The sequence below is a fragment of the Saccopteryx leptura genome, chromosome 1 (assembly GCF_036850995.1).
Source record: "Saccopteryx leptura isolate mSacLep1 chromosome 1, mSacLep1_pri_phased_curated, whole genome shotgun sequence".
Lineage (NCBI taxonomy): Eukaryota > Metazoa > Chordata > Mammalia > Chiroptera > Emballonuridae > Saccopteryx > Saccopteryx leptura.
The window spans coordinates 49,788,966-49,813,742 of NC_089503.1; the positions used below are offsets into that span (position 1 = coordinate 49,788,966).

Genomic DNA, 24,777 nt, shown 5'->3' on the forward strand with positions numbered 1-24,777 from the left:
CCAAGTGTCCATCAGTGGATGAGTGGATTAAAAAGCTTTAGTTCATATATACTATGGAATACTATTCGGCCATAAGAAATGATGACATCAGATCATTTACAACAACATGGATGGACCTTGATAACATTATACTGAGCGAAATAAGTAAATCAGAAAAAACTAAGAACTATATGATTCCATACATAGGTGGGACATAAAAATTAGACTCAGAGACATGGACAAGAGTGTGGGGGTTACAGGGTGGGGGTTAGGACAGGGAGGGGATTGGGGGAGAGGAGGGGCACAAAGAAAACCAGTTAAAAGGAGACGGAAGACAATTGGACTTTGGGTGATGAGAATGCAGCATAATCAAATGTCAAAATAACCTAGAGATATTTTCTCTGAACATATGTACCCTGATTTATCAATGTCACCCCATTAAAATTAATTAAAATATATATATTAATTAATTAATACCAAGCCAAAATAGAGTTTAAAGTGCAAGTGAGTTTATTATTAAAGCAGTGAGACGGAGAGTGGGTTACCCATAGGCCAAGCAGCCCTCCCTCTAGCAGAATCTGCTTCTTTTTTGAGGTTTATTTAATTCGGATGCAGAGCATTCAATAAGGGGAGGAATATTCAGGATCTTCCCAGAAAGGGGTGGAGATTTTTTAGAGGTGCTCCTTTGGCCATTTTGTGTCTTTATATGGGCTTTCTGTTTCCAGTCCTAGCGTCTCAGGGGTGTGTCGTTCAGCACGCTGATTTATTACAATAAGCATATAATGAGGCTAGGGGTTACCATTAGGTGAACTTTTTTGCCATGTTTGATCAAGCTGATCTCTGCCAGTCTTAAGCCATAAATTCAGTGAGGAGGGTGGTCTTACTCATTGTTGACAGTTCCCATAGTTTTTATCAATTGCATCAGTTTCACTACATACTTTATCTCACTCTCCGCCTCTGGCTTCTGAACTCCTAGAGAAGGTGGGTTGAGAAGCCTCTCCCAGGCTTGCCCTCTATGTACCAGACAGGTGGGACTATGAGAGGCAGAGGACAGGCCCAGGATGCCTGGTTTAACAGCTTGACTCCCATGCCACACAATTCAGGCCCAATCTGCTAAAAGGAAGATACTGGTAGTTGTAGCCCCCTGTACTTGTCTCACTCCAGCTCAGCCCTTAGCAATGCAGTATTCTGTTCCTAAATTTCCAGGGCTGCCTCTGGCTGTGACAGAACACTGGGCTGCTCAGAAAAGAAACTGAGGGCTCAACAATCTTCTTGACTTAACTGGACTTTATCACAAGGGAATGCAGAGCTTTGCACCTGTCCAGACAGAGTCAGTGATCTCAAAACCACCCTTGCGTATGAATGGACAGAGAACCCACAAATTACTTTTTAAGATCACTCTGAAATTGTACTAAAAATAATTCATTTCTCTTTATCATTTTCACCTTCCTCCTATACCATGTGGCTAGGAAGCTCACACTTTCAGCTTCTGTTACTCAAAATACATACTTGTGATGGATTCTACCTATTTCATTTCACAAGTCTAGTCAAGCTGACTCAAACTACATTTTTAATTTATAGCAGACTCTTCTCTCTTCTTCTGGCACCAATCTAATCATGTAATTTTAATTTTATTTTATTTTGAGAGAGAGGCTGGGAGACAGAGAGAGAGTGAAAGAGAGGAACATTGAGCTGCTCTGTGTGCCCTGACCAGGGAATCGAACCTCTGTGCTCAAGGATGATGCTCCCACTGAGCTGTTCAGCCAGAGCTTAATTTTTATTGATTTTTAGAAAGACAGAGAGGAAGGAAGACAGAGGGCAGGGGAAAAGGAAGCATTCATTTGTTGTTCCACTGTAAAGCCAGTAGCCAGGGCCACCATCACAGCCGCCTGGCCCATGCAGGTTCGCATTAGATTTGGACAGACGGTAATGATACAATGGAGCCATGAACTGGTGGGCCATCATCTTTAATCCTAGCTTGCACCCAGAGGGCAAGTAAAACACACACTGGGCTCCAAAACCCACTCATTCAGCTCTCACAAAGCTACTGACTTATCCAAGTTTCCTAGAATCAAAGTTTCTAGCTCACCAGCTCCATTCACCTCTGTTCCCCATTTCCTTCTTTCTGCACAAACTGGCTTCTCCTCCAGCACTCCACCATCTTGGCTGCTTCTCCTGGCCTCCTCTACATGGCCTTTCTCTGTTGTCCTTTTCTGCTCTCTCCTCTAATGCTAATCTCAGGAACCGAGAGAGCAAACTCCAGGTCTGCCCCTATTTTATAGTGCAGAAATCAAAAACCTTTAATCCAATATACAAAATAGGGAAATCTCTAATACAAAGTCACTTATCTGAGGCATAATGGGATTGTACCACCCCACATCAAAAAGGGGGGGAAAGGCTTAGTCCCAAAACCAAGCCCCAGGCTACAAGAATCTTGCCTGCCCACAGCCCGCCCCCAACACCACATTAATATCACCTGGGCAACAGGCTTCCACGTGGGCAGCACCATCTTTAACAAAGTGAGCATAATATATTTTATCTGCCCAACATCGACTCAGTCGTGTATTCCCTGGTTGCTTCCTGTGAGAGCCCTAAGAAGGGATCAAACCCGCAACCTCTTATTAACCAATGCCACCCCAATAACCTCAATAAAAATAATAAAAAAATAAAGTTTTGCAGCACAGGGAATTGAAGTACTTTGTCTACTGCTCATGATCTCTGTTGAAACTTGGATACTTACAAATGCTGGGGAAAGCTTAGAAATGAAGTAGTTTTGTAGGCTTAGTTTCAGGAAAAAGACCTGCCCAGACTCTGGATGGAATGTCTGATAGGAAACAGCGTATTCCCTTGCTACTTGTGGAAATGCCACTTAATAATGAGTTTTGACCCAATTTCTTTCCTCATAGCAGCATAATAATTTCAATCACTGGGGACACATTCTGAAACCTTTTTGAAAAAGTTGTTCTTCTCGATTAAACAAAAATGCTTTCTTAATCCGACATACACAGCATCCCATTTACACAGTACACTTTACTAATAATTCCAGTGGTCCTGGCCCCACAACAATTTAGATCAATTACCGTTTAGGGTTTTTCTGCTGCTTATTCCTGGATATGTTACATTGTCATGAAATTCTATTTGCATAGTATTTGCAGAGCATTTATATATATGTTCACCTAGATCAGTGATGGGCAATCTTTTGAGCTTGGTGTGTCAAAATTCGCCAAAAAACCGAGCATAACTTGGGTGGTGTGTCACTTTGAGAAAAAAAACAACCCATAATTTCGTGACATTTATAGTTTAAATAACAAAAATATATAATTGTAATGTATAACTGTATTTAATAAACCAAAAACTAATTATTTAACTTAAAAAAAAAACCCGCAACCTTGTCATTTCCGGATGAGGCTCTTAACCTAACCAGCCAGGGCCCATATCATCTTAATTGTACTTAGTTTTCAGTACCTCTAGGATATTTGGCCTTTGTTACCACACCTTTGGTAAAATTTCTAAAATCACACCTTCTCAGACAACTATATCAATGAGATTCTTTGAAGAGATGTGGCATGGAATTTTTTTTCTTCCTTATCCTTCAGCGGAAGGAAAGCAATGGGGGTCTCATTCAAACAGCTCATAGATAAAACAGTAATTCTTCAAATATAACCCCAAACATGTATCTTTATATCATTAACCATAGACTGGTCCCCAAGTTCCACAGCCAAACCTTTCTGCTCAGTCTTGCTCATGTTCTAAGTAAGAGATCTTCTCTTCTGTCCCAGGTCACCTCCACTGGAAACCATGAGCTCACTTGCTTGCCCGCCTAAGTGAAGGTGGTATGGCCTATCTGATGGAATCTCACTGTTGTTCAGGACACTGCCAGGGTGCTATTCCCACTTCCTATAATGAGTTCCACCCTGGCTGCCAGTGTTCCAGAAATTGTGCTCCATGGCTAGAAGCAGTGTGGGGTTTGCAGGGGAGAAGCTTCTGAAACTCAAAGAAGCAAAGAAGCTGCACTTAGAAAACAATGCCTCCTAATCCACAATAGACTCCCAGCCTCGAGAAAGGCTGCCTCAGATAGGACAGGTAATTTCCTACCATTGACCCATTTGTTATCCTTAATTTAGATAAGCACTTAATTTTTTTTAACTCAAACAAAGCTTTTATTAGAGGCAGCATTCAAGGATCAAATTTGAGTTTCCCATAGCTGGCACATTTACATACACACAAAGAACAAAATGTAGTTCCTGTAGGACAACCAGACCAGAGATGTCATTCAAGGATGTCTTGGATTGCCCTACAGGCGGTCCTCAACCCTCCGGAATTAGACCTGAATCAGGCCCTGAAACTGGCATCCTAGCGACAGCTCCTGCCTGACCAACCTGAAACCAAGCCTGCACCAGAACTGAAACTACCTTTCCAACCACTCTATACCCAAAACAGGAACTGAAACACTAATTAAAGCAATCATAGGGCTTGATCACCCCAGCTCCCTTCCAAAGCACTGAACAGGTTCAAGGGCTATTCCGTTTCACTGTTGAGGAGGATCACGCAGCTGTTCCGGTGGGTGGTGAGCACCAAGTGGAAGTCTCTCATATAATAGGTCCTCCGTCTGGTGGGCACGCAGGCGAGTAAGCCCTGGATGAGCTGCTGCTACAGGTTGCTTTGTCAAGGGTCCCCACCAGACAGAAAGGGAAGTCCTTTTAAGAGAGTCCCATCTGGACTTAACAAATTGTTACCAAACTCAAGGGGTTCAATGTTTGAGGTGTTCTATTCAGGAACAAGACAAGGCTGTAGCAAGGTAGTTTTATTTACTTGTAGCAACTAAAGGAGTCAAGGGATTCTCATCCAAAACTTCCTCTCCTGAAGTGAGACTTAGACATTGCTTTTGTATATACTAGTTAGTCAATTATGAATTATGTGCTGATTTTTTCTTTGCAGTTGGCTACCCTGATTTTGTTGGGTTCAACAAAGTTTATCCTGTTTACAGCTGGTCTGCAAATTACTGTGCTACATTTTAACATTTAACAAGAATAGCATTTAGTAAAAACCTAACAGTCTCAGTGTCAAGTCACCTGCTACTCTCTTAATCCAATGCAACATCACCTCTCATCTGGACCACAAAAATAGCAGTATATCCAGTGCCTGAAACAAGGACCAGAACAGAGTAGGAGCTTAATAAAGTATTGTTGATTGACTGACTGACTGAATGAATGAATGAATGAATGAGACTGCTTGCCCTGAATCAGTGATTCAGCCCTGGTTCGCTCACCCTTGCTATGTGCCGGGTGCTGAGAATTAGCCATGATACCCTGTTTCTAAGGCCACAGCCCTGCCCTGTTCTCACCAATCCCTTTGACAGTCTATTAGGGCCGTATAACAAAACAAATATAGATTGGGTAACTTAAACAACAGAGTTTTTTCTCACAATTCTGGAGGCTAGAAGTCTAAGGTCAATGTGCTAGCAGATTTGGTTTCCTCTGAGGCCTTGTTCTTGACTTGCAGATGGTAACCTTCTTTTTGTGTCACCACGTAGTCATCCCTCGGTCTATGTGTAGTCTGTGTCCTATTTTCCTCTTTTAATAAATATATTAGTCATATTGGGTTAAGGCCCACACATAAGACTTTGTTTTACCTTAATTACTTCTTCTTTAAAAGTTTTACCTCCAAATGCAGTCACATTCTGTTCTAAGGGTTAGGACTTCAACATACGAATTTGGGGAGGGGAGGCACAATTCAGGCCATAGCAAGCTGTAACAACCAGAATACTCTGTCTCCTACAGCTGGCCTGCCTATATAGTTTGCTCCTAGAATGCCTACTGCTATGCATGCTGCCATTCTTCATGCCCTGTTACTTCCTGCTGTTCCTCCTTGATGCCAACTCCTTACAGTACAACCACCTGTTGTCTGTTGCCTCATCCTGAGCTGGCATTGTTCGCATCACCTACAGCTGGTCTTCTCACCAAACACATGCCTCTGCTGGCTGCACTTAACCCTTCTGTATCTGGCTGTGTTACTGGATAGACCCCTACTAAAACTGTGTACATACACACATCTATCCATACATACACTAACTCATGCACTCACTCACTCACTCTTGGTCTCAATCTGCTGTTATGATCACTGGGATACATTTTTGAAATAGCTAAAGAATGATAATGTCTGGACTGAACAAAGTTAAGTCATCTCACAAAGATAAAATTTACTCACAATCACACAATGACATTATACCTCACCCACAGAGAATCTAGTTCAATTGGTTTGGGATGAAGTCCCATATTAGTATTTTTTGAAAGCTTCCCCAAGTGATTTTAACAGGCAGAGGAGGTAAAGGATCACTACTCCAACTGGCAGAACAAACCCATCAACTTGAGACAGAACATGAGCAAAACTAATATTTGAGATCTAGGCTGTCCCATATGTGACTTGGGAACGTAATACAGAGATGGGTGGCTCTACCTTCGGCTCCATCACTCTTTTGGTGTAAAATGCCCCTACCTTTTGATCTAAGAAGTTGCAGGTGGCTTATTAGTGCTCTCCCCCAAACAGAGAAATCTGAATGGAGCTCAATGATGAGCACAGGCAAGTGTCCCTTCTGCTGGGTCATCTTGAACATGTCCTGCAAGCCATTAATGGAAACAAACAACTAACCTAAGACTCTCTCAAATGGCAGATGAGCTCTGGGCGTTTTGCCCTGGGCTCCCTGGGGCTGATTTGCAGTCCCATACTGTTGTCCTCTTGTAGGTGGGACTCTCCCCACCAGGTTTCCCTCCAGCCTCCTAGGTCCTTGCTTTCCCCTAGGCCAGAAGACTCTGGGGTGAAGGGACTTAGTCAGGCTCTCCTGCTAGTTAGTCTCTTTGCAGTGTGTTCTCAGGGCAAAGCCTAATTCCTCATGCTTCCGGGTCTTTCCTTTTGATTCTCAAGAGCTTTTTCTGTTCTTAACAAAACCTGATTCACAGCAAATAAAAGACTTTGGCTTTCAAAACTATTGTTTTTGATGTGCGCTTCAAGAGGCTATTTTAAATTTGTTCTGTTTCTTAGTCTTTGCATTCCGGTTGTACCAATCCTTTCTCCTTGAGGCAATGCCTCTGATTTACTAGGAGAAAGGTCAAGTGGAGAAAGTGTCGCAAAGAAAAGCACAAAGATTAACATTTCAAGATTCTTTCTCTCTGTAAGAAAAACTATACCAGTCTCCCTACCTGCCCCCTACCCTAACAAGTGAGCCGGCCAGGATGTTCTGGCTGAGTCTACACAGGCAAAGTGAGGTAGAGAATCAAGATTTATCTTCGTAATTAAAATTCAAAATGACAATTATTAAAACATTGTTTTATTGAACAAGTCAACGGCATGAAAACAAAATGGAAAGTGAGTGGCTCTAGATTTTTAAAAAATGTTAGAGATATAACAGTTTCGTTTGGAGCATGTTTTGAACAAACCACTGTCAAAAGACATTTTTGAGACAATATGGTAAATCTGATCATGGACTGGGTATGAAATGACACCACAAAATTATTGTTAAGTTGAATGTGACAGTAGCATCTGGTATGTAATGAAACATTATTTTTTTTTCTTTTTATTAAACAGATGCACACTGAAGTATAGATGTCTTGGGAAAAGAAGAGAGGAGATTAAGACAGGAGAGAAGAAAAAAGCAAGGAAGAAAAGAAGAGAGAAAATGAGGGAGAAAAGGAGGGAAGGAAGAAAAGAAAACCAGATAGATTCTTTGGCAAGAAACAAAACAAACAGAAAAAAAAATAGATGAATTAAGTGTGGTAAAATCTTGACAATTGTTGGATTTTTTTTTCTGTTTGTATTTTTCTGAAGTTGGAAACGGGGAAGCAGTCAGACAGATTCCCACATGCACCCGACCGAGATCCACCCGGCATGCCCACCAGGGGGCATTGCTCTGTTGCAACCAGAGCCATTCTGGCGCCTGAGGCAGAGGCCATGGAGCCATCCTCAGCGCCCAGGCCAACTTTGCTCCAATGGAGCCTTGGCTGCAGGAGGGGAAGAGAAAGACAGAGAGGAAGGGGGGTGGAGAAGCAGATGGGTGCTTCTCCTGTGTGCCCTGGCCAGGAATTGAACCCGGGACTCCTGCACGCCAGGCCGACATTCTACCACTGAGCAAACTGGCCAGGGCGACAATTGTTGGATTTTAATGATAGGTACATGGAAGTTAATTATGTTATTATCTCTATTTTTTGTGTAAGTTTGGAAAGTTTCATAATAATGTTTTAAATTGTTAAACCAGTGCAGGAAAAGACAGACTGAGCAATGGAAAAAAATAAAAGAAGCAGAAACAGTTTCAAATACTTACTGTTTAAGAATTTACTATATTATTGAACTGCAGGCATAGGACATCTTTCTTCAGAGAAAATATGACATGGATCCCTAATGTGTAAAACAAAAAAGATAGAACTACCTGACCTGTAGTGAAGCAGTGGATGGGGTATCAACCTGGATTGTTGAAGTCATCCATTCAAATCCCTGGGATTGCCCGGTCAAGGCATGTATGAGAGAAGCAAGTACTACAAATTGATGCTTTCCACTCCTCCCTCCCTGCTTTCTCTCTCTCTCTCTCTTTCCTCTCCTATCTCTCTCTCTCTCTTAAAAAAATGAATCAATAAAATCTTAAAAAAAAAAAAAAGGTAGAATTGCTTTACTAGTAGTGGGAGAAAGAGTCTAGCTGATTTGCTTCCTCCTGTCTCCCCAGAAAACTGCAGAAGCAACTCAGGAAAACCCTGTAACCCTGAAGAACACAGCTTGAAAATCTCTGTAGCATATGATGAAGAAAGCCAAAGTTAAATCCCTACCTCACATCATATACCAAAATAAAGTCCACTTGCATTAAAATGTTTAAAGTACAAAACTAAGTCATAAAACCACTAGAAAAAATAGATAAATATTTTAAAATATGGATACAGAGAAGCAATTCATAAGTAAGCCAACAAAGGCAGAAATAATAAAGAAAAAGTTAATATCATTGATTATATAAATATCAATATCTATAAATTTGATATGGCAAAGAATAAACCATAATCCACAAAAAGAAAAAAGGAGAAAAAGAATGTGTATATATGACTAAATTTTTTTTTCTTTTTTTTTTTTCTTTTTTTTTTTTTTTTGTATTTTTCCCAAGCTGGAAACGGGGAGACAGTCAGACAGACTCCCTCATAGGCCCGACCGGGATCCACCCGGCACGCCCACCAGGGGGCGATGCTCTGCCCAACTGGGGCATCGCTCTGTCGCAACCAGAGCCACTCTAGCGCCTGGGGCAGAGGCCAAGGAGCCATCCCCAGCGCCCGGGCCATCTTTTTGCTCCAATGGAGCCTCGGCTGCGGGAGGGGAAGAGAGAGACAGAGAGGAAGGAGAGGGGGAGGGGTGGAGAAGCAGATGGGTGCCTCTCCTGTATGCCCTGGCCGGGAATCGAACCTGGGACTTCCACAAGCCAGGCCGACACTCTACCACTGAGCCAACCGGCCAGGGCCTATATGACTAAATTTTAATATTCTTAATCATTAAATAGTATTTCAAATCAATAGGAAAGCCCTGGCAGGGTAACTCAGTTGGTTAGAGTGTCATCTCCATATGCCAAGGTTGTGGGTTCAATCCCCGTTAAGGACACATACAAAAATTAACCAATAAATGCATAAATAATTGGAACAACAAATTGATGTTTCTCTCTATACATTCTTTTCCCTCTCTCTGCCTTCCTCTCTCTCTCTAAAATTAATTAATAAAAAAATTAATTAAAATAATTCAATAGGAGGAAACAAACACTCCAATAAAGTAAAAGGATCAATAACTAAAAATTCATATAAGGAAATATAAATTATCATAAAGATATGAAAATTACTTAATTTTACTTTTTTTTGCAAAAAAAGACAGAGAGAGGAACAGATGGAGACAGATAGGAAGGGAGAGAGATGAGAAACATCAAGTCTTCATTGTGGCACCTTAGTTGTTCATTGATTGCTTTATCATATGTGCCTTGACCAAGGGGCTCCAGCAGAGCAAGTGACCCCTTGCTCAAGCCAGCAACCTTGGGCTCAAGCCAGTGATCATGGGATCATGTCAATGATCCCATGCTCAAGCCAGTAACCCCACGGTCAAGCTGGCAATCTCGAGGTTTCAAACCTGGGACCTCTGCATACCAGGCTGATGCTCTATCCACTGCACCACCACCTGGTCAGGCTTAATATTAATATTAATCAAAGAAATAAGTTAAAGTAATAATGAGAATAGTTAATACTAACTCCTAGTTCAATATGGTAGACTAGATAATCTGAAAATTCTGCTATTAATCCTCTAGAAATGCTAGTAAAATATGCTCAACATTATTTTCAATGCATAACTGAACTCCCATGAAAATACATGAAATACACAGAAGACCAAACCAAGATCACTAAAAACAAGAATGGAAAGTTTGAGCTGAAAAGCAGTTTCCTGGGCTTTGGGGAGGGGTTCCTTTTCTTGGTAGCACAGAAGAAAAAAAACCAAGACAGTCAGGTAAATCCAGGATCCTCAAAAGGCTACACCTCACATCTCCAGTACAGATGCACATGTGTATGGTTTAAGAACATTAAACCTATTGCCTGGCCTGTGGTGGCCCAGTGGATAAAGCATCAACCTAGACTGCTAAGGTCACCAGTTCGAAACCCTGGGCTCCCTTGGTCAGGGCACATATGAGAAGTAACTGCTATAAGTTGATGCTTCCCGCTTCTCCCCCACTCACCCTTTCTTTTTTTTGCTCTCTAAATTCAATAAATAAAATCTTATTTTTAATCAATAAATTCATATTAAAAATAGTTCCAGGGTGGTACTAAGTCCGGGGCAGTAAGAAGAAGCAAACAGAAGCCTCTCCAGAAGGATTCATTTCAACCCAGGCCATACAGAATCACCACAGTTAAGCTTTAATAAGATGAGCTAAGAACATAAATTTACAGAAAATAGGAGGTAAAAAATCATAATGAACAAGAGTCAGCTGATAAAGATAATAGAGTTAGGGAAATGGAATGATAAGCTAAATATGTTTAGAATTTTGAGATGTAAAATGCAGGCTCAGAAATATAGGAAAAGATTAAAGCTTTCTAAAAACTAGTAAGAAATAACATGTATACTTATTGAGTGACAATATTAGAAAGAAGGATAAAAATACATAATAGCCAGTATTGCTAAGAATATAGAAAATTTACATTTATATAATATTAATAGAAGTAAAAACTGATCATGCTAGAGGACAAATTGGCAGTTAACAAGGACAAAAATGTACATATTCATTGACCCAATAAGTTTCTTCTAAGAATTTATCCTTAAAATAATTCATAAAATTACTATAAAATAAAGGTACAAAGATGTATCATATATGGGGGCATTTTGCATGGTAAAATGTAGACATGAAATCCTTAAGGCTCAATAGCAGAGAGGAGTAGTCACAATATTATGACATTTTCTTTCTTTCTTTTTTTCTTCTTTTCCAAGTGAGAAGAAGGGAGGCAAAGCGACAGACTCCTGCATGCGTTCCAACTGGGATCCACCTGGCAACCTCCATCTGGAGCCAGTGCTCTGCCCATCTGGGACTATGCCTGCAACCAAGCTTAATAGTACCTGAGGCAGAGGCTCCACAAAGCCATCCTCAGCACCCGGGGCTGATGTGCTCGAACAAGTAGAACCATGGCGGTGGGAGAGGAAGAGAAAGAAGGGGAGCAGGAGGGGTGGAGAAGCAGATGGTCACTTCTCCTGTGTGCCCTGACCAGGAATCAAACCTGGAACATTCACAAGCTGGGCTGACACTCTACCACTGAACCAACCGGCAAGGGCTATGACATTTTCACATGATTGAAATACTATGCAGGAAATAAAAATGATGTTGTATAGCTATATTTACTGACATGGAAAGATGACCCAAATATATTGAACAGTGTAAAAAAGCAAGTTACAGACCACTAAGAACCAACATTTAAAAATTTGTGGGGCCCATTAGGGAAAATTCAAGTGACTAATAATATTTACAAGTAATCAGTAGTTAAAATTAAAACAATAGAACCATATGACTTTATACTCATCATCAGGCAGGCAAACATTAAAAAAATGAGTCTTCCTGGTCTGTGGTGTCTCTGTGGATAAAGCGTCAACCTGGAACTCTGAGGTCACTGGTTTAAAACCCCGGGCTTGCCCAATCAAGGCACATACAACAAGCATCAATTAATGAACAACTAAAGTGAAGCAACCATGAGTTGATACTTCTCATTCCCCCTCCCTTCTCTCTCTCCTCTCTCTGTAAAATCAATAAATAAAATCTTTAAAAAAAAAAGTGGCTCCATGTGGAGGCTGGCAAGGACTTGGGGAGGTGGGAACTCTGAGGCAATGCTGGTAGGAATACAAATAGGTATTCTGGAAAGCAATCTAACAGAATTTAGCATAATCTGTATTAGAAGCTTTTTGACCTAGTGATGCCATCTTAAGAAATTCTTATTCTGATCCATAAGAGAATAGCAAAATGATATGTTCATCTTATTTGTGACAGAAAGGTTCTGGAGGTAACTCAAGTGTCCCTCATTTACTTTTCTTATGAAAACCAAAATGTGGAAGATGAATATTATGGAGTAATACATAGTAGTAAGATGAACTAATCTACTTTGATAATTGTTTTTTAAGTGTTTGATAAGAAAAAAAGAAAATATTTTAAGCTTGCCTGACCTGTGGTGGCGCAGTGGATCAAGCATCGACTTGGAATGCTAAGGTCACCGGTTCAAAACCCTGGGCTTGCCCGGTCAAGGCACATACAGGAGTTAATGCTTCCTGCTCCTCCCCCCTTTCTCTCTCTCTCTCTCTCTCTCTCTCTCTGTCTCTCTTCTCTAAAAAATGAATAAATAAAAAATAAAAATAATTTTTAAAAAAAAGAAAATATTTTAAGCCAATATATTCAAATGTTACTACATCAAACTAAAAAAATTTTTGCACAGCAAAGGAAACCATCAATAAAATGAAAAGACAACCCACTGAATGGAAGAACATATTCACCAATGATACACTTGAGAAGAGGTTAATATCCAAAATTTATAAAGAACTTATAAATCTCAACACCACAAACAAAACAAACAAACAAAAAAACCCCAATCCAATTAAAAAAAAAGGGCAACAGACTTGAATAGACACTTCTCCAAAGAGGACATACAGATGGCCAATAGACATATTAAAAGACGCTAAATGTCATTTACCATCATAGAAATGTAATTAAAACCACAATGAACTATCACTTCATGCCTGTCAGAATGGTTATAATCAATAAAACAACACGTTTGCTTGCAAAGATATATGCACTCCTATTTCGTTGCAGCATTATTCATGGTAGCCAAGACATGAAGACAACCAAAGTGTCCTTCAATAGAGGATTGGATAAAGAAGCTGTGGTACATATATACTATGGAATACTATTCAGCCACAAGAAAATATAAAATACTGCCATTTGTGACAATATTGATGGACCTTGAGATTATTATGCTAATTGAAATAAGTCAGAAAAAACTAAGAACATATGATTTCACTAATATGTGGGATATAAAACTGAAACTCTTCTGACCAGGCAGTGGCACAGTGGATCGAGTGTTGGACTGGGACACAGATGACCCAGGTTTGAAACCCCAAGGCCGCTGGCTTGAGCACAGGCTCATCCAGCTTGACCATGGGATCATAGACATGACTCCACGATTGTTGGCTTGAGCCCAAAGGTCACTGGCTTGAAGCCCAAGGTCACTGGCTTGAATCCAAGGTTGCTAGCTTGAGCAAGGGGTCACTTGCTCTGCTGGAGCCCCCCAGTCAAGGTACATATAAGAAAGCAATCAATGAACAACTAAGGAATCACAACAAAGAATTGATGCTTCTCATCTCTCTCCCTTCCTGTCTGTCCCTCTCTCTGTGTAGCTAAAAAACAAAAACAAACAACTGAAACTCATAGACACAGACAATAGTATGGTGGTTACCAGAGGGAAGGGGGTGTGAGATGGTAAAGGGTAAATGGAGTCAAATATATGATGATGGAAGATAATTTGACATTGGGTGGTGAGCACACAATGCAATATACAGCTCTTGTATCATAGAATGGTAAATTTGAAACCTGTATGACGCTATGGAGCAGTGTCACCCCAATAAATGTAATTTTAAAAAAAGTGTTGGCAAGGATGTGGAGAAAAGGAAAACATCCTGCACTGTTGGTGGCAATGCAGACTGGTGTAGCTACTGTGGAAAGCAGTGTGGAGTTACCTCAAAGAATTAAAAATGGAACTGCCTTATGACCCAGCAATTCCACTTCTGGGAATATATCCAAAGAAGCTCAAAGCACTAATTTGAAAGAATACATGCGCCCTATGTTCACTGCAATGTTATTTACAATACCTAAGGTTTGGAAGCAGCCTAAGTTTCCATCAGTGGATGAGTGGATAAAAAAGCTGTGGTACATTTACACAATGGGGCACAACTTGGCCATAAAAAAAGGAAATCTTACCTTTTGTGACAGCCTGGATGGACCTGAAGAGTATTATTCTAAGTGAAATAAGCCAGTCAGAGAAAAGGAAAATACCACATGATTTCACTTATATGTGCAATCTAATGAACAAAATAAGTAAACAAAATAGAAACAGACTGTTAGATACAGAGAACAGACTGACAGCTCTCAGAGGGGTGGGGTTGGGGGCTGGGTGGACAAGATGAAGTGATTAAGCAAAAAAAATAAATCATACATCGACAACAGTATGGTGATTACTAGAGGGAAAGGGGCTGGGAAGAAGGGTTGTAGAAGAGGGTAAATAGGACATAAATGGTGATGAAAGGAGACTTGAGTTGGGGTGGTGAACACTGAATACATTATTCAGATAATGTATTATAGAATTGTGCACCTGAAACTTGTGTAATTTTATTAACCAATGTCACACCTCAATAAATTCAATAAAAGATGCTAATTTAAAAAATATATATTTGTATATTAAAAAGACATAGTCACAAAGCAACACAACAGATTTTACAAAATTATACACATATAACAAGTACAGATATCAAACATGCTCAAGAAGGTTCCGATAAAGGATATGGGGAGGGGTACGGGAATCAAAGGAGAAAAAAAGACAATAATTGAAACAAGAGAGGAGTTTTCCATAGATTGGTAATGACAATGTTCCTTAAACAAAGGAGTATTTTTAATTCAGTTCTCCACACTTAAATTTAATTAGTAAAAGTATGTGTATATGTATTATATATAAATGTCTAAAAGAGTATGAACTAAAATATTGATAGAGGTTATCTCTGGGAATAGTATAAAAGGTGAATCTATTTTTTTCTACACTGAATAAATATTGTGTAATAAGTAAAATGCACACTTTTTGTTTCAAAAATTCATCTTAATACTCAGAACTACTTTCCTGCTGTTAGATAAATGTACAATAACCCGCTAAATTCTGCTGCTTGTGTGGTCACAGTCATTTTATTGTTTTTCCAGAATGTACCAAAATAACTCGGGAATTTGACCAGTAGGACCACCTGAAAGCTATCTAGCCTCACCCTTCTTCCCATGCAAATGAAGACCAAGCCTCCAATCCAGCTTTGGCAGAAATCTCTGTGGGACTCAGGATAACAGGGCCCTCTCCTTGGCTGAAGAGAGGAAGGGCAGCATTCATAACTCTTTCTCAGAGTTGGCTCAAAACAACCTCTGAAAAGTTGCCTTAGGTAGTAGTTGCCAAAGACAAAAGGTTCCACCTCAAGGGTGGAAACTGTATTTGCAGCTTTGTAGACACAGGTGTTCTTCCAGGCGACTAAAGACCTACAGTGCGGGACTGTGTTTGGCCAGGAATAGCTCAGAAGGCCCTCCCTTCAGAAGCCAGCTCTTGAGGTCGTCAGTGTATGTTCTAACTATATTTGGCAATGAAAACCAGAGAGGTCAGTGGCTTAGCTCAAGGGGAAAAATAAAAGACTATTCTTGATTTATAATCCCTGCTTCAAACCAGGACCAAGAATGTAAAAACTCACTTCATTTATTTATTTTGCCCTCACTAAGCATACCACTGAAGCAATTCTTCCCAGTCAACCAGCCTCATGTAAATCTTTCAGAACCGCAGGTGTAAATCACCAACCCGTCAAGTGATCCCGGATTAAAAGACATTTGGGGACATCTAGCTTGAGAATCCAAATGTTAAAATTAACCCGCTTTACCCTCTATGTCTTCCTAACATCAAAATAACCCATAGCACTTGGGTGCAAATCGAAACTCCAGCACTTACTACTCACTATGTGACCTTGGCTAAGTTACTCTATGTCTCTGAGGTTCAGTTACCTTATCTATCACCAGAGATAATAACACCTACTTCACAAGGCTGCTATAAGAATTAAATGAGATAAGGCATATAAAGTGGCCAGGAGAATGTCTGATACAGAGCAGGTGCTAAAAAAAAGAAAAGAAAAGGATCAGGCCTGACCTGTGGTGGCGCAGTGTATAAAGCATCAACCTGGAACACTGAAGTCATGGATTTGAAACCCTGAGCTTGTCTGGTCAAGGTACATATGGGAGTTGATGCTTCCTGCTCCTCCCCCTCTTCTCTCTCTCTCTCTCCTCTCTAAAATTAATAAATAAAATTTATAAAAAGAAAAAATTTTAAAAGGATCAGTTTCCATGTCCCCCCATCACTCCCTTCCATCCTTAGCTGTTCAGCCAAGTGTTGGCTTTTCAAGAAATTGCCTGGTACCCTCTGTTTGATTACAAATGGATGGTACCATTCCCACAGCCAGCAACAGTAGCTAAAGATAAAAGCTGTGACTACTCCTTAACTGCAGACAGGTCGAATCAGTTCACAAATGACTCATCATCTTTGATAAACGATGTGTTCTTGGCATCAGGAAGCCTTATCCTGACAGGCTTCAACACCTTATGAAAAAAATCCAGAAGGTAGGTCCCAAGGATTGATGGTGACATTCAGTCAATCCTGAACTTGTCTGGTGTTAAGAGGGCCTCTGTCTCTTCAGACATGTCTCCAATCACACGAATTTCGGTTGGAAAGGACTCCAGCTAAGCAGCTGCCTCTTTCATCTCGGAGCTGAACCATCTCCTTCACTAGCCTTGGATTTCTTCGAAGAGAGTCATGAGACTCCCTGGGCAGAAGACTAGATGCCTGGTCTCTGCTCGGAACAGCCCTAAGCTAGTGCCCAACCTGCCTTTGGCAGCTTTTTCAGCCGGCTGAAGTTCTGCCAGGGTGGGGTTTGGCTGCAGGGCTCTGTGGCTATGGGACAAACCTTGGCTCAAGGAAAAGGGTATGCAATCCCAAGCCACTGTCTGCAAGGCTGAAGTGGCTGCTGCTCTCTGTAATTTCTGTAGCCCCCTTCAGACCACCCAGAGCCACTCACTGGCACAGAAATTCCATGACTGTCATTTTAATCACTCTTTCATTCATATGTGCCCTGTACCTTTTGTAGTGCCTAGCACAGAGTTCCCTCTAAGAGAATATTTATTAAAAGACAATTGAGGCCCTGGCTGGATAGCTAAGTTGGTTAGAGCAGTGGTCCCCAACCTTTTTTGGCCCACGGACCGGTTTAATGTCAGAAAATATTTTCACAGACCGGCCTTTAGGGTGGGATGGATAAATGCACAAAATAAAATTATGCGACCGGCATAAAAACTGTGATATTTTTTAATATAATTGTCGAACTTACGAGACAAGCGTCAAGAGTCTTAGATGGATGAAACAGAGGGAATCTGGTCATTTTAAAAAAATAAAACATCTTTCAGACTTAAATATAAATAAAATGGAAATAATGTAGGTTATTTATTCTTTCTCTGCGGACCGGTACCAAATGGCCCACGAACCAGTACCGGTCCGTGACCAGGGTGTTGGGGACCACTGGGTTAGAGCATTGTCCCAAAGTACTGAGGTTGCTAGTTTGATCCCAGGTCAAAGCACATACAGGAACAAATTGATGTTCCTGTCTCCCTTCCTCTCTCACTAAAAATCAATAAATAAAAAATTTTTTTGAAAAGTTATTGAGGACAAGGATGCTTTGCTGCTATATTTATAACCCCATCAATTCTAATGAACCTCACAAAATTAAGAGCAAATACGACAGTGAACCATATGGAGATTGACACTGTCAACAGCCAGGTACCCAGAATTGAGGCCTTCTCTAGTCTCAAAAAAATTCCGTATCCTGGGATCTACTTTCTTCTAAATCGAAAACTGCATCAGAAGTCTTTGGACCCCAACCTAGGACCTGTCTCTTTCAACGTATAGGCGGGCCTTTCCTGAAAGGCACTATTCTAGGCCCTCAGAAGGGCCCCTGTGATATGCAACAGATACAAAAGGCCCAGGAGAAGGTTGAATGTCCTGGAAATATTTCCATTCTCCATACTCACCCTCAGATTTTCTTCACCAGCAAGATTTCTGAAATCACCTATAAGCAGTAACATTTCAGCTATGCCTTGAAGTAGAAAGGCCAGGAAAACTTTCTGGAAAGGATAAGTAGTTGGTCTCCATCCTGGGTTTTCAGAATATTGGATGAGACCAAAGGGGCAGAAAAATAAAAAATCAGGGGTGCTTCCTCTTTTCTTCCTTTTCTATCTTGTTCCCATGTCCCCTGCCCTTCTAGTCAGTGGGGCTTATCGTCTGGCTTCTATCACTGGAACTGGCGTCAACCTTCTAAGATGATAAAACGTAAAGCAAGGAGGAGGAAGGAAGGAAGGAGAGAAATGGAAGGCTGGAGAAAAGTGGAGAAAAAAATGAATAAAAGCTTGGTAAGGAGGAAGGAAGAGGACAGCAGCAACGGGAGGCGGAACAATGGAGGTCTGAGGCGGTCGGAGGCACACGGTTCCGGCGGCACGTCCGTCCCACGTGCCTCCGGCCAGCAGCTGCACTCTGCGCAGCGTGTGGGCGCTGAGTCACGGTCCCAGAACCCGGAGCCGCCGTGCAGGTCTGGGGGGGGGGGGGGGTGGCCCTGGTTGGCATCTGCAAACTTTTTTTTTTTTCTTTCCTCTTTCATTAAGGCTATGTGCTGACTCCCACGTAGGAGAGCTTATTAAACAGCACGTACTGCCTGACGGCTCTCGCACTCGTGCAAGGCGGCCGGCTGGAGGCGCCGCAGCCTAGCTTATGAGTCCGCCGGCACGCTGGGACACCCGGCTGGGAGACGGTTGAGGTTTCCCGCCTCACTGCCAGTTTCCCCGAGGAGTCCGAACATTTTGCTGGAGTAGCTTCTAACTTGAACACCGCGGCAGCCTGGGGTGACTCCTCAGAATTAGAAGGCTCGGGAGAAAGCCCCAACTCTCCGAGGCGCGCTTTCGCGAAGAATCCCGTGATCAACTTCATAAAATCTGGGACTCTGGCACAATCTGGAGAATCCAGGTTCGCTCCCCACTAGAGCTCACCCTATTCCACCCGGCCCAGCCGCCACGCGAGGCTTTACCACCCGCATGTCCACAAAATCTTAACCTGTTTCTCGAAGCTCCGCGCGCCCCGCAGGGAGAGCGTAACTCCGGACTGTTCAGCGGGCGCGGAGAGGGGTCAGCACCCACCGGTGCAACTGTCCCACCTCCCACACCAGGCGGCATGACCCAAAGTCTCCCAGGCCTCCCAGAACCAGGTGCACCCTCCCTCACAAGACGCGTGACCCGAGAATGAATCAGCATTGAGGCAGTTTATTGGTTTGCTATTTCGCATATCACTCGTTTTATGTAAATAGATTATACAGACGCGGTATTTCCTTCTTCCACAAGAAGTAATAAGTCTCTCTTTCACACACACAAAACTCTCACACATTCCACGCAGCAAACAGCAATGTTACACCTCGCTGAGACATTCACGTATTAAAATACTGAGGAGAGAGACAATACAATTGCTTTAAAATGCCCTTAATACAATATATAACGTACAAAAATATCTCTATATTTGAAGTTACAAAAAAAATCTTGACAGCAACAAACTTAAATATTGATAGTTACCTCTGTATAGACAACACGCATTGCACTTTTCCTCTCTAGGTTTTGGAAGGTTCAAGTAATAGTGGGGGCTTGCGCCCAGGTGGGATGACACCCCTTGAGAAATCGGTTCAGGGGGGCACGGCAGTGGCTCGGACCCTTGCCCCGGGGGGGGGTCTCAGCATTTTATTCTCAGTCTCTCCTCTCCGTGAGCCTGGCACATACTCCCTCGGATTCCTCTGTCCCCCTGGGACACCCGGGCCCGGTTAGGGCGAAAGGAACGCTGTCTCTGAGGAGGAGGGACTCCTGCAAAGCCGAGGCTCGCCGCCGGACGGTGCCTCCGGGACTCCCAGTCTAGGCGGGGCTGACTCAGCTCGGTCCCCAACGGCTGAGAGGCTCAGCTCGGGGAAGCCCTCCGCTCCGGGAGGCGCCATCCGGCTGCAGACGCGACTGATAGCTGCTGCCACGGGGGCCTAAATCCTAAAGAGGGTGGCGAGCGCTTGATTCCTGCGGGAGGCTGGAGCCGGGCGCGTCTGTGGCTCCGGGGACAACAGAGTCCGGTCCCGGCCGGCCTCGGACAAGGAGCGCCGGCGCCGGCGACCATAGCCCTGAGGGCTGATCTTGTTCCTGGGGGCGACACCGTCTTTGTCCTTGTCTGTCAACTGGTAGATCTGATGCGCCAGCTTCTGCACGGTGCACGTCCCGAATCGACAGCCCGAGCTCCGCAAACCCTGAAATCTGTTCATACTCTGGCGGTAGCGCTTGACTCGGATGCGGGCGGCGTCCGGGCTGCTGGAGGGGGAAAGGAAGGCGGCGTGAGACCCCCATCGAGCAGGGCTTCGGCCCCAGCCACCAGGAACGGAAGCATTGTAGGACTAGAGGGGGCTGGAAACTGCCACCCAGCCCTGACGACCCCCGGGGCCAGGGTAAGGACGGAGAGCGGCCTTTTCTCCCCCCGCGACGGCGGGGTCGGGCAGGTACCTACCCAGCCTGGGCGCTGCGAGAGGCGCCCTTCACGTCCTGGGGCTGAACGATTGTCTGGACAGGCCCCGCCTTCAGGTCGGCGAGCCCGGTGGGGTAGCTGCTGGTCACCCGAAGTTCTCTCTTCCCACGACTTAGTGCCCATTTATTCCATCTGGAAAACACAAATAAACTCGATTCGCATGGACCCAAAAGATCCCAGCCACTCGCGTTTGCTTCTAAGCCCTCGGGACCAGCGGCCACTTTCCCTGTCTTCCAGGGTCCAGGGCTGAGGAAAGCTCTGCCTGCAACTCACTTCTTTCGGAACTCGGACGCCACGTCGAGCCGCGCGGTGTCCGCGCCGAGGAAGGCGAGCGAGCCCAAGTACAGGAGGGCGACGGGAGCCAGCTTCATCCCGGCGGCGACGCTCACGCAGACCCTTGGGAAGGAGACAGGGGCGTGAGCTCTCAGTCCCGCCACGCCGCTCCGGCCGGGCACTGAGGGGGGCGCCCGCGCGGGCGGCTCAGACGCTTCTCTCCCCGAGGCACAGAGAGGCGCCGGCCGCGTTTGCACCCGCCGGGCGGGGGACATGCCTCGCAGGAGAGGCCGCTGCCCAGTGCCAGGCTCTGAGAGGTTTCCTGTTCAACTCCTCAGAATTTGGCTGACAGAGCAGGGGGTACTGGAGTTCCAGTTGTGTGTAGGAGCTGGGGCTAGTAGGTGGGACGCACCCCTCGAAGGACCCCTCACCCAGCGCCCCCAGTCTCTCGCCTGGGCAAGGGCCATTCCACTACACACCCCACCTGCTGCACCTACCTGCTGAGGGGGTGATCTGCAAAGATCTGGGAGGATGACGTTCGAGATGGCGCTCTAGCAGTAGTAAAACCCCCACGTCTAAGCTGCGGTAAGAAACCAGAGGTGGTAAAGCCCGAGCTGTTTCGCCTACTGTCACCGAGAAACCACTGAGTGGCTAGCTCTGGTTCCCCCGCTTTATAGGCGCTCAGGGGGCGGGGCCTGGGCTGCCGCCCGCCCTCCCTTTCTTCCCTGCGGTGTGCGCGCTCTTGCTCTCGGGCGCGCTCGGCGCTTGCTGGTGCGTGTGGGGTGTGACGTTTAGGGTTTGGAGGTGGGGGTGCACCTTATGACCAGAGGGCTTAGGGATGTGCTCCAGGAGATTGGTACAGGAACTTTCACAGTCCTGACTCGGCACAGGGTTCACGCTGTAAGCCCGGGCGAAGTAGGGCCGGTACAACTTTCTGGAGTCCTTACCTACTATCTATCTATGCAGCCTCGAATGCAAGTCCTCCTGGTATGGAACTACAGGACCCAGCGGGGACACCACGCGGATGGGCCAAACCCTGGCCCCGGGAGCTGCGGCCCCGAGTGGACCGCGCCCTCTGCCGGCTTCGAGCCTGAGCTGGCCTCGACCCCAGACTCCATCGGAGCAGCGGAGGCAAGGCACAAAGCACAGCCTAAAGGAGAGGGGCTCGCTTTCACACACCTCGCCCCCCCCCCCCAACCACCCACGAGAGCCGCGGAGACATCAGGGCCCTGGAATGGGCTAGTAAGATTTCTCAATAGGGGTAAGGCTCAGAAAGGCTAGTTTGAGGATTGAGATTTGGGTGGGGGAGAGTATCTTGTTTCAGAATTTACGTGTCTATTTGGAAATACAGGGATACCCATAATTAAGAAGAAAGAGATTGTTTCGGTTTTCCTCCCCCTTGTTATCTAATAATGCCTTATAAGGTTACAACCTGAGTTTGCCTGGCTGCCCTCTGAGCTTTCAATCAGCCATTCTAAACGTGAGGATTCACTGCCAGGGAGCATAAAACGCTTCACCTCTGTCTGTCGTTTTACAATTTACAAAGCACGGCCACTTCCTGATCTCCTTTGATCCTCACACCTACCCTTGAGTTAGCGAGGACAGTAACATTACTTTTCTCATTTCTCTAAGTGGAAAATTGAAGTTCAGAGGGAGAATGTATTTGCCCAAAATCGCACCAAACGTAATAAGCAGTGAAGTCCTAACTCGGCCCCCACAAGCAGGTACAGAGTGGGGCGCCGCGTGGACTTTCTAAGCTAGGGTCATCATCTCGTCAAGGGGGAGAGAGGAGTGCTAGCCCCGGCCCAGGTATTTATGCCTGATCATGATGAATCACCCCCGAGCACATTTGTCATCCTTTTGTACTCTTCCATCACTGCTTCTTGAATCCACTTTCTTACTTGTCTTTTGGGGACCAAATTGGGGAGGGAATTCAGTCCCGAAAGGCTCCCTACTTCTTTTTTTTTTTTTAAGAATTATTATTTTATTTTTTAATTTTATTTATTCATTTTTAGAGAGGAGAGAGAGAGGGAGAGCGAGAGAGAGAGAGAGAGAAGGGGGGAGGAGCTGGAAGCATCGACTCCCATATGTGCCTTGACCAGGCAAGCCCAGGGTTTCAAACCGGTAACCTCAGCATTTCCAGTTCGACGCTTTATCCACTGCGCCACCACAGGTCAGGCTCCCTACTTCTTGAATGCGGGCCTCTGACGTTCTGTCACCCACTACCCTAGTCGCAGGTCCTGAAGTCCAGTGCTCACACTGGGAGGCCGAGGGCGTGAGACCACCAGGACTCTTCTCTCCCTATTGCAATTCGCTGTGTGAAGGTGGGCAAGTCAGGCGGTCCCTCCTCTAGTTTCCCCATCTATAACAGGCCCCCGGCAGGCGCCTGTCTCTAAGCCTCTTGCCTGCTTTGCCATACTGGTTCTGCTACGCAGTGCAAAGGCGGCTGGGCGCTGGGTCGCGCGGACCTTGCCTGGTCTGGGCCACGCGCTGCTGGCTCAGCCGCCTTTTCAGTCTCAGGACCGAGTCGTGGACATTGCACCTGGGGAAGGCAAGGGCCTATCAAAGCAATCTATTCTGAGGACTCTTCCCCGAGTCAGCTGAGCGGACCTGAGTTTCAGTTGAGAGCAGCGGACAGATTCCTAGCGTTGCTCTGGCAAGGGCTCGGGGTGCCGAGGGTCAGAGGCGTGCAGCCCAGCGTACTGGCTAGGTTCCGGCCTCCTGGCCGGCCGCAGGGTAGTCACCTTAACAGACCCGGTCAGGAGGCTAGTCTGTCCACCCCGCAGACAGGAGGTATTATTGCGCGTCTGCTATGTTTCCACGAGCTTCCCCATCCTAGTTTTTCTCGCTCGTCTCCCATTTCCTATTGCTTCCTTTCAGTTTGTCTCCTTCGAGTCAAGCTCCTCGCACAGACCCTGTCTAGGAAAGGCTGTTTGTCTTGTCTGAGGATGCAATCTATTTGTCGCCAGCTTCCAGCTGGGTCCGTGCCAACACAGGTTTTACTTTCATTTCCCCGGCGCGCTCCTGAAACTGCCCGAGAGGTCAAGGACAGCTGGGCGCCGGCCCGCAGCCAGAGAAAGTCGCGTGGTCTGGATTCGTTCCTTCCAGTTCCCATCAGCCCCGAAGATTCGGTCTACAGAGGATATTGTGCCTGTACCTCGTCGCCTTCTCTCCGTGTGCTTTAGGAAAACCCCTGATCCCTGGAAGGGAAACAGCTCTAGGTCCGGTTGCAGGATCTCGAAGCGCATTCTAGGTGCAAATCTCGCTCTGAGCTTTGGGTGGCTTCTACAAGCAACGCAAACCTAGGAGTGGATACTCAGCTCTGTTCAGCCAGGCTCCAGTGCCTAGCCAGCAGCATAGTGGGGGTGCCAGAAATTCCCACCTGAGAGCCTGGGCGTGCTCTCTCTCAGGCCAGGTGCGCGGTGTAGCTATGGCACATAGAGAGCTGACGCTAGAGAACCCTGCCAATTCTTTCTTTAAAGTTCTGGATTGACAGCTCGGGATTTTGCTAGCACATTTGTATCTTCGAGTGTGTGTGTGTGTGTGTGTGTGTGTGTGTGTGTGTGTGTGTGTGTGTGTG

At 44.8% G+C, this 24,777-nt stretch overlaps 1 protein-coding gene across 2 annotated transcripts; it reads right to left on the minus strand.

Annotated features, from left to right (window-relative positions):
* Positions 1 to 19,626: 19,626 nt before the first annotated feature.
* Positions 19,627 to 21,828, minus strand: ADM (adrenomedullin). 2 transcript variants are annotated; one of them, XM_066360571.1, is made up of 4 exons: positions 21,695 to 21,828; positions 21,198 to 21,320; positions 20,907 to 21,056; positions 19,627 to 20,710 (listed from the first exon to the last, which is right to left on the minus strand). In XM_066360571.1, exons 2-4 carry the CDS (start codon positions 21,293 to 21,295, stop codon positions 20,395 to 20,397), a joined length of 564 nt encoding a protein of 187 aa, XP_066216668.1. In that variant the 5' UTR covers positions 21,296 to 21,320; positions 21,695 to 21,828; the 3' UTR covers positions 19,627 to 20,394. The 2 variants fall into 2 exon arrangements, with proteins under 2 accessions (XP_066216668.1, XP_066216667.1); XM_066360570.1 differs by having other exon boundaries at positions 19,627 to 20,713.
* Between the last annotated feature and the right edge of the window lie 2,949 nt (positions 21,829 to 24,777).

Excerpts from the sequence above, each read along its gene's own strand:
- ADM (XM_066360570.1), bottom strand. The coding sequence starts at position 21,295 with ATGAAGCTGGCTCCCGTCGCCCTCCTGTACTTGGGCTCGCTCGCCTTC. Across the intron at positions 21,057-21,197 it reads GCGTCCGAGTTCCGAAAGAA|ATGGAATAAATGGGCACTAA; the intron begins GTGAGTTGCAGG and ends TGTGTTTTCCAG. Across the intron at positions 20,714-20,906 it reads TCTCGCAGCGCCCAGGCTGG|CAGCCCGGACGCCGCCCGCA; the intron begins GTAGGTACCTGC and ends TTCCCCCTCCAG.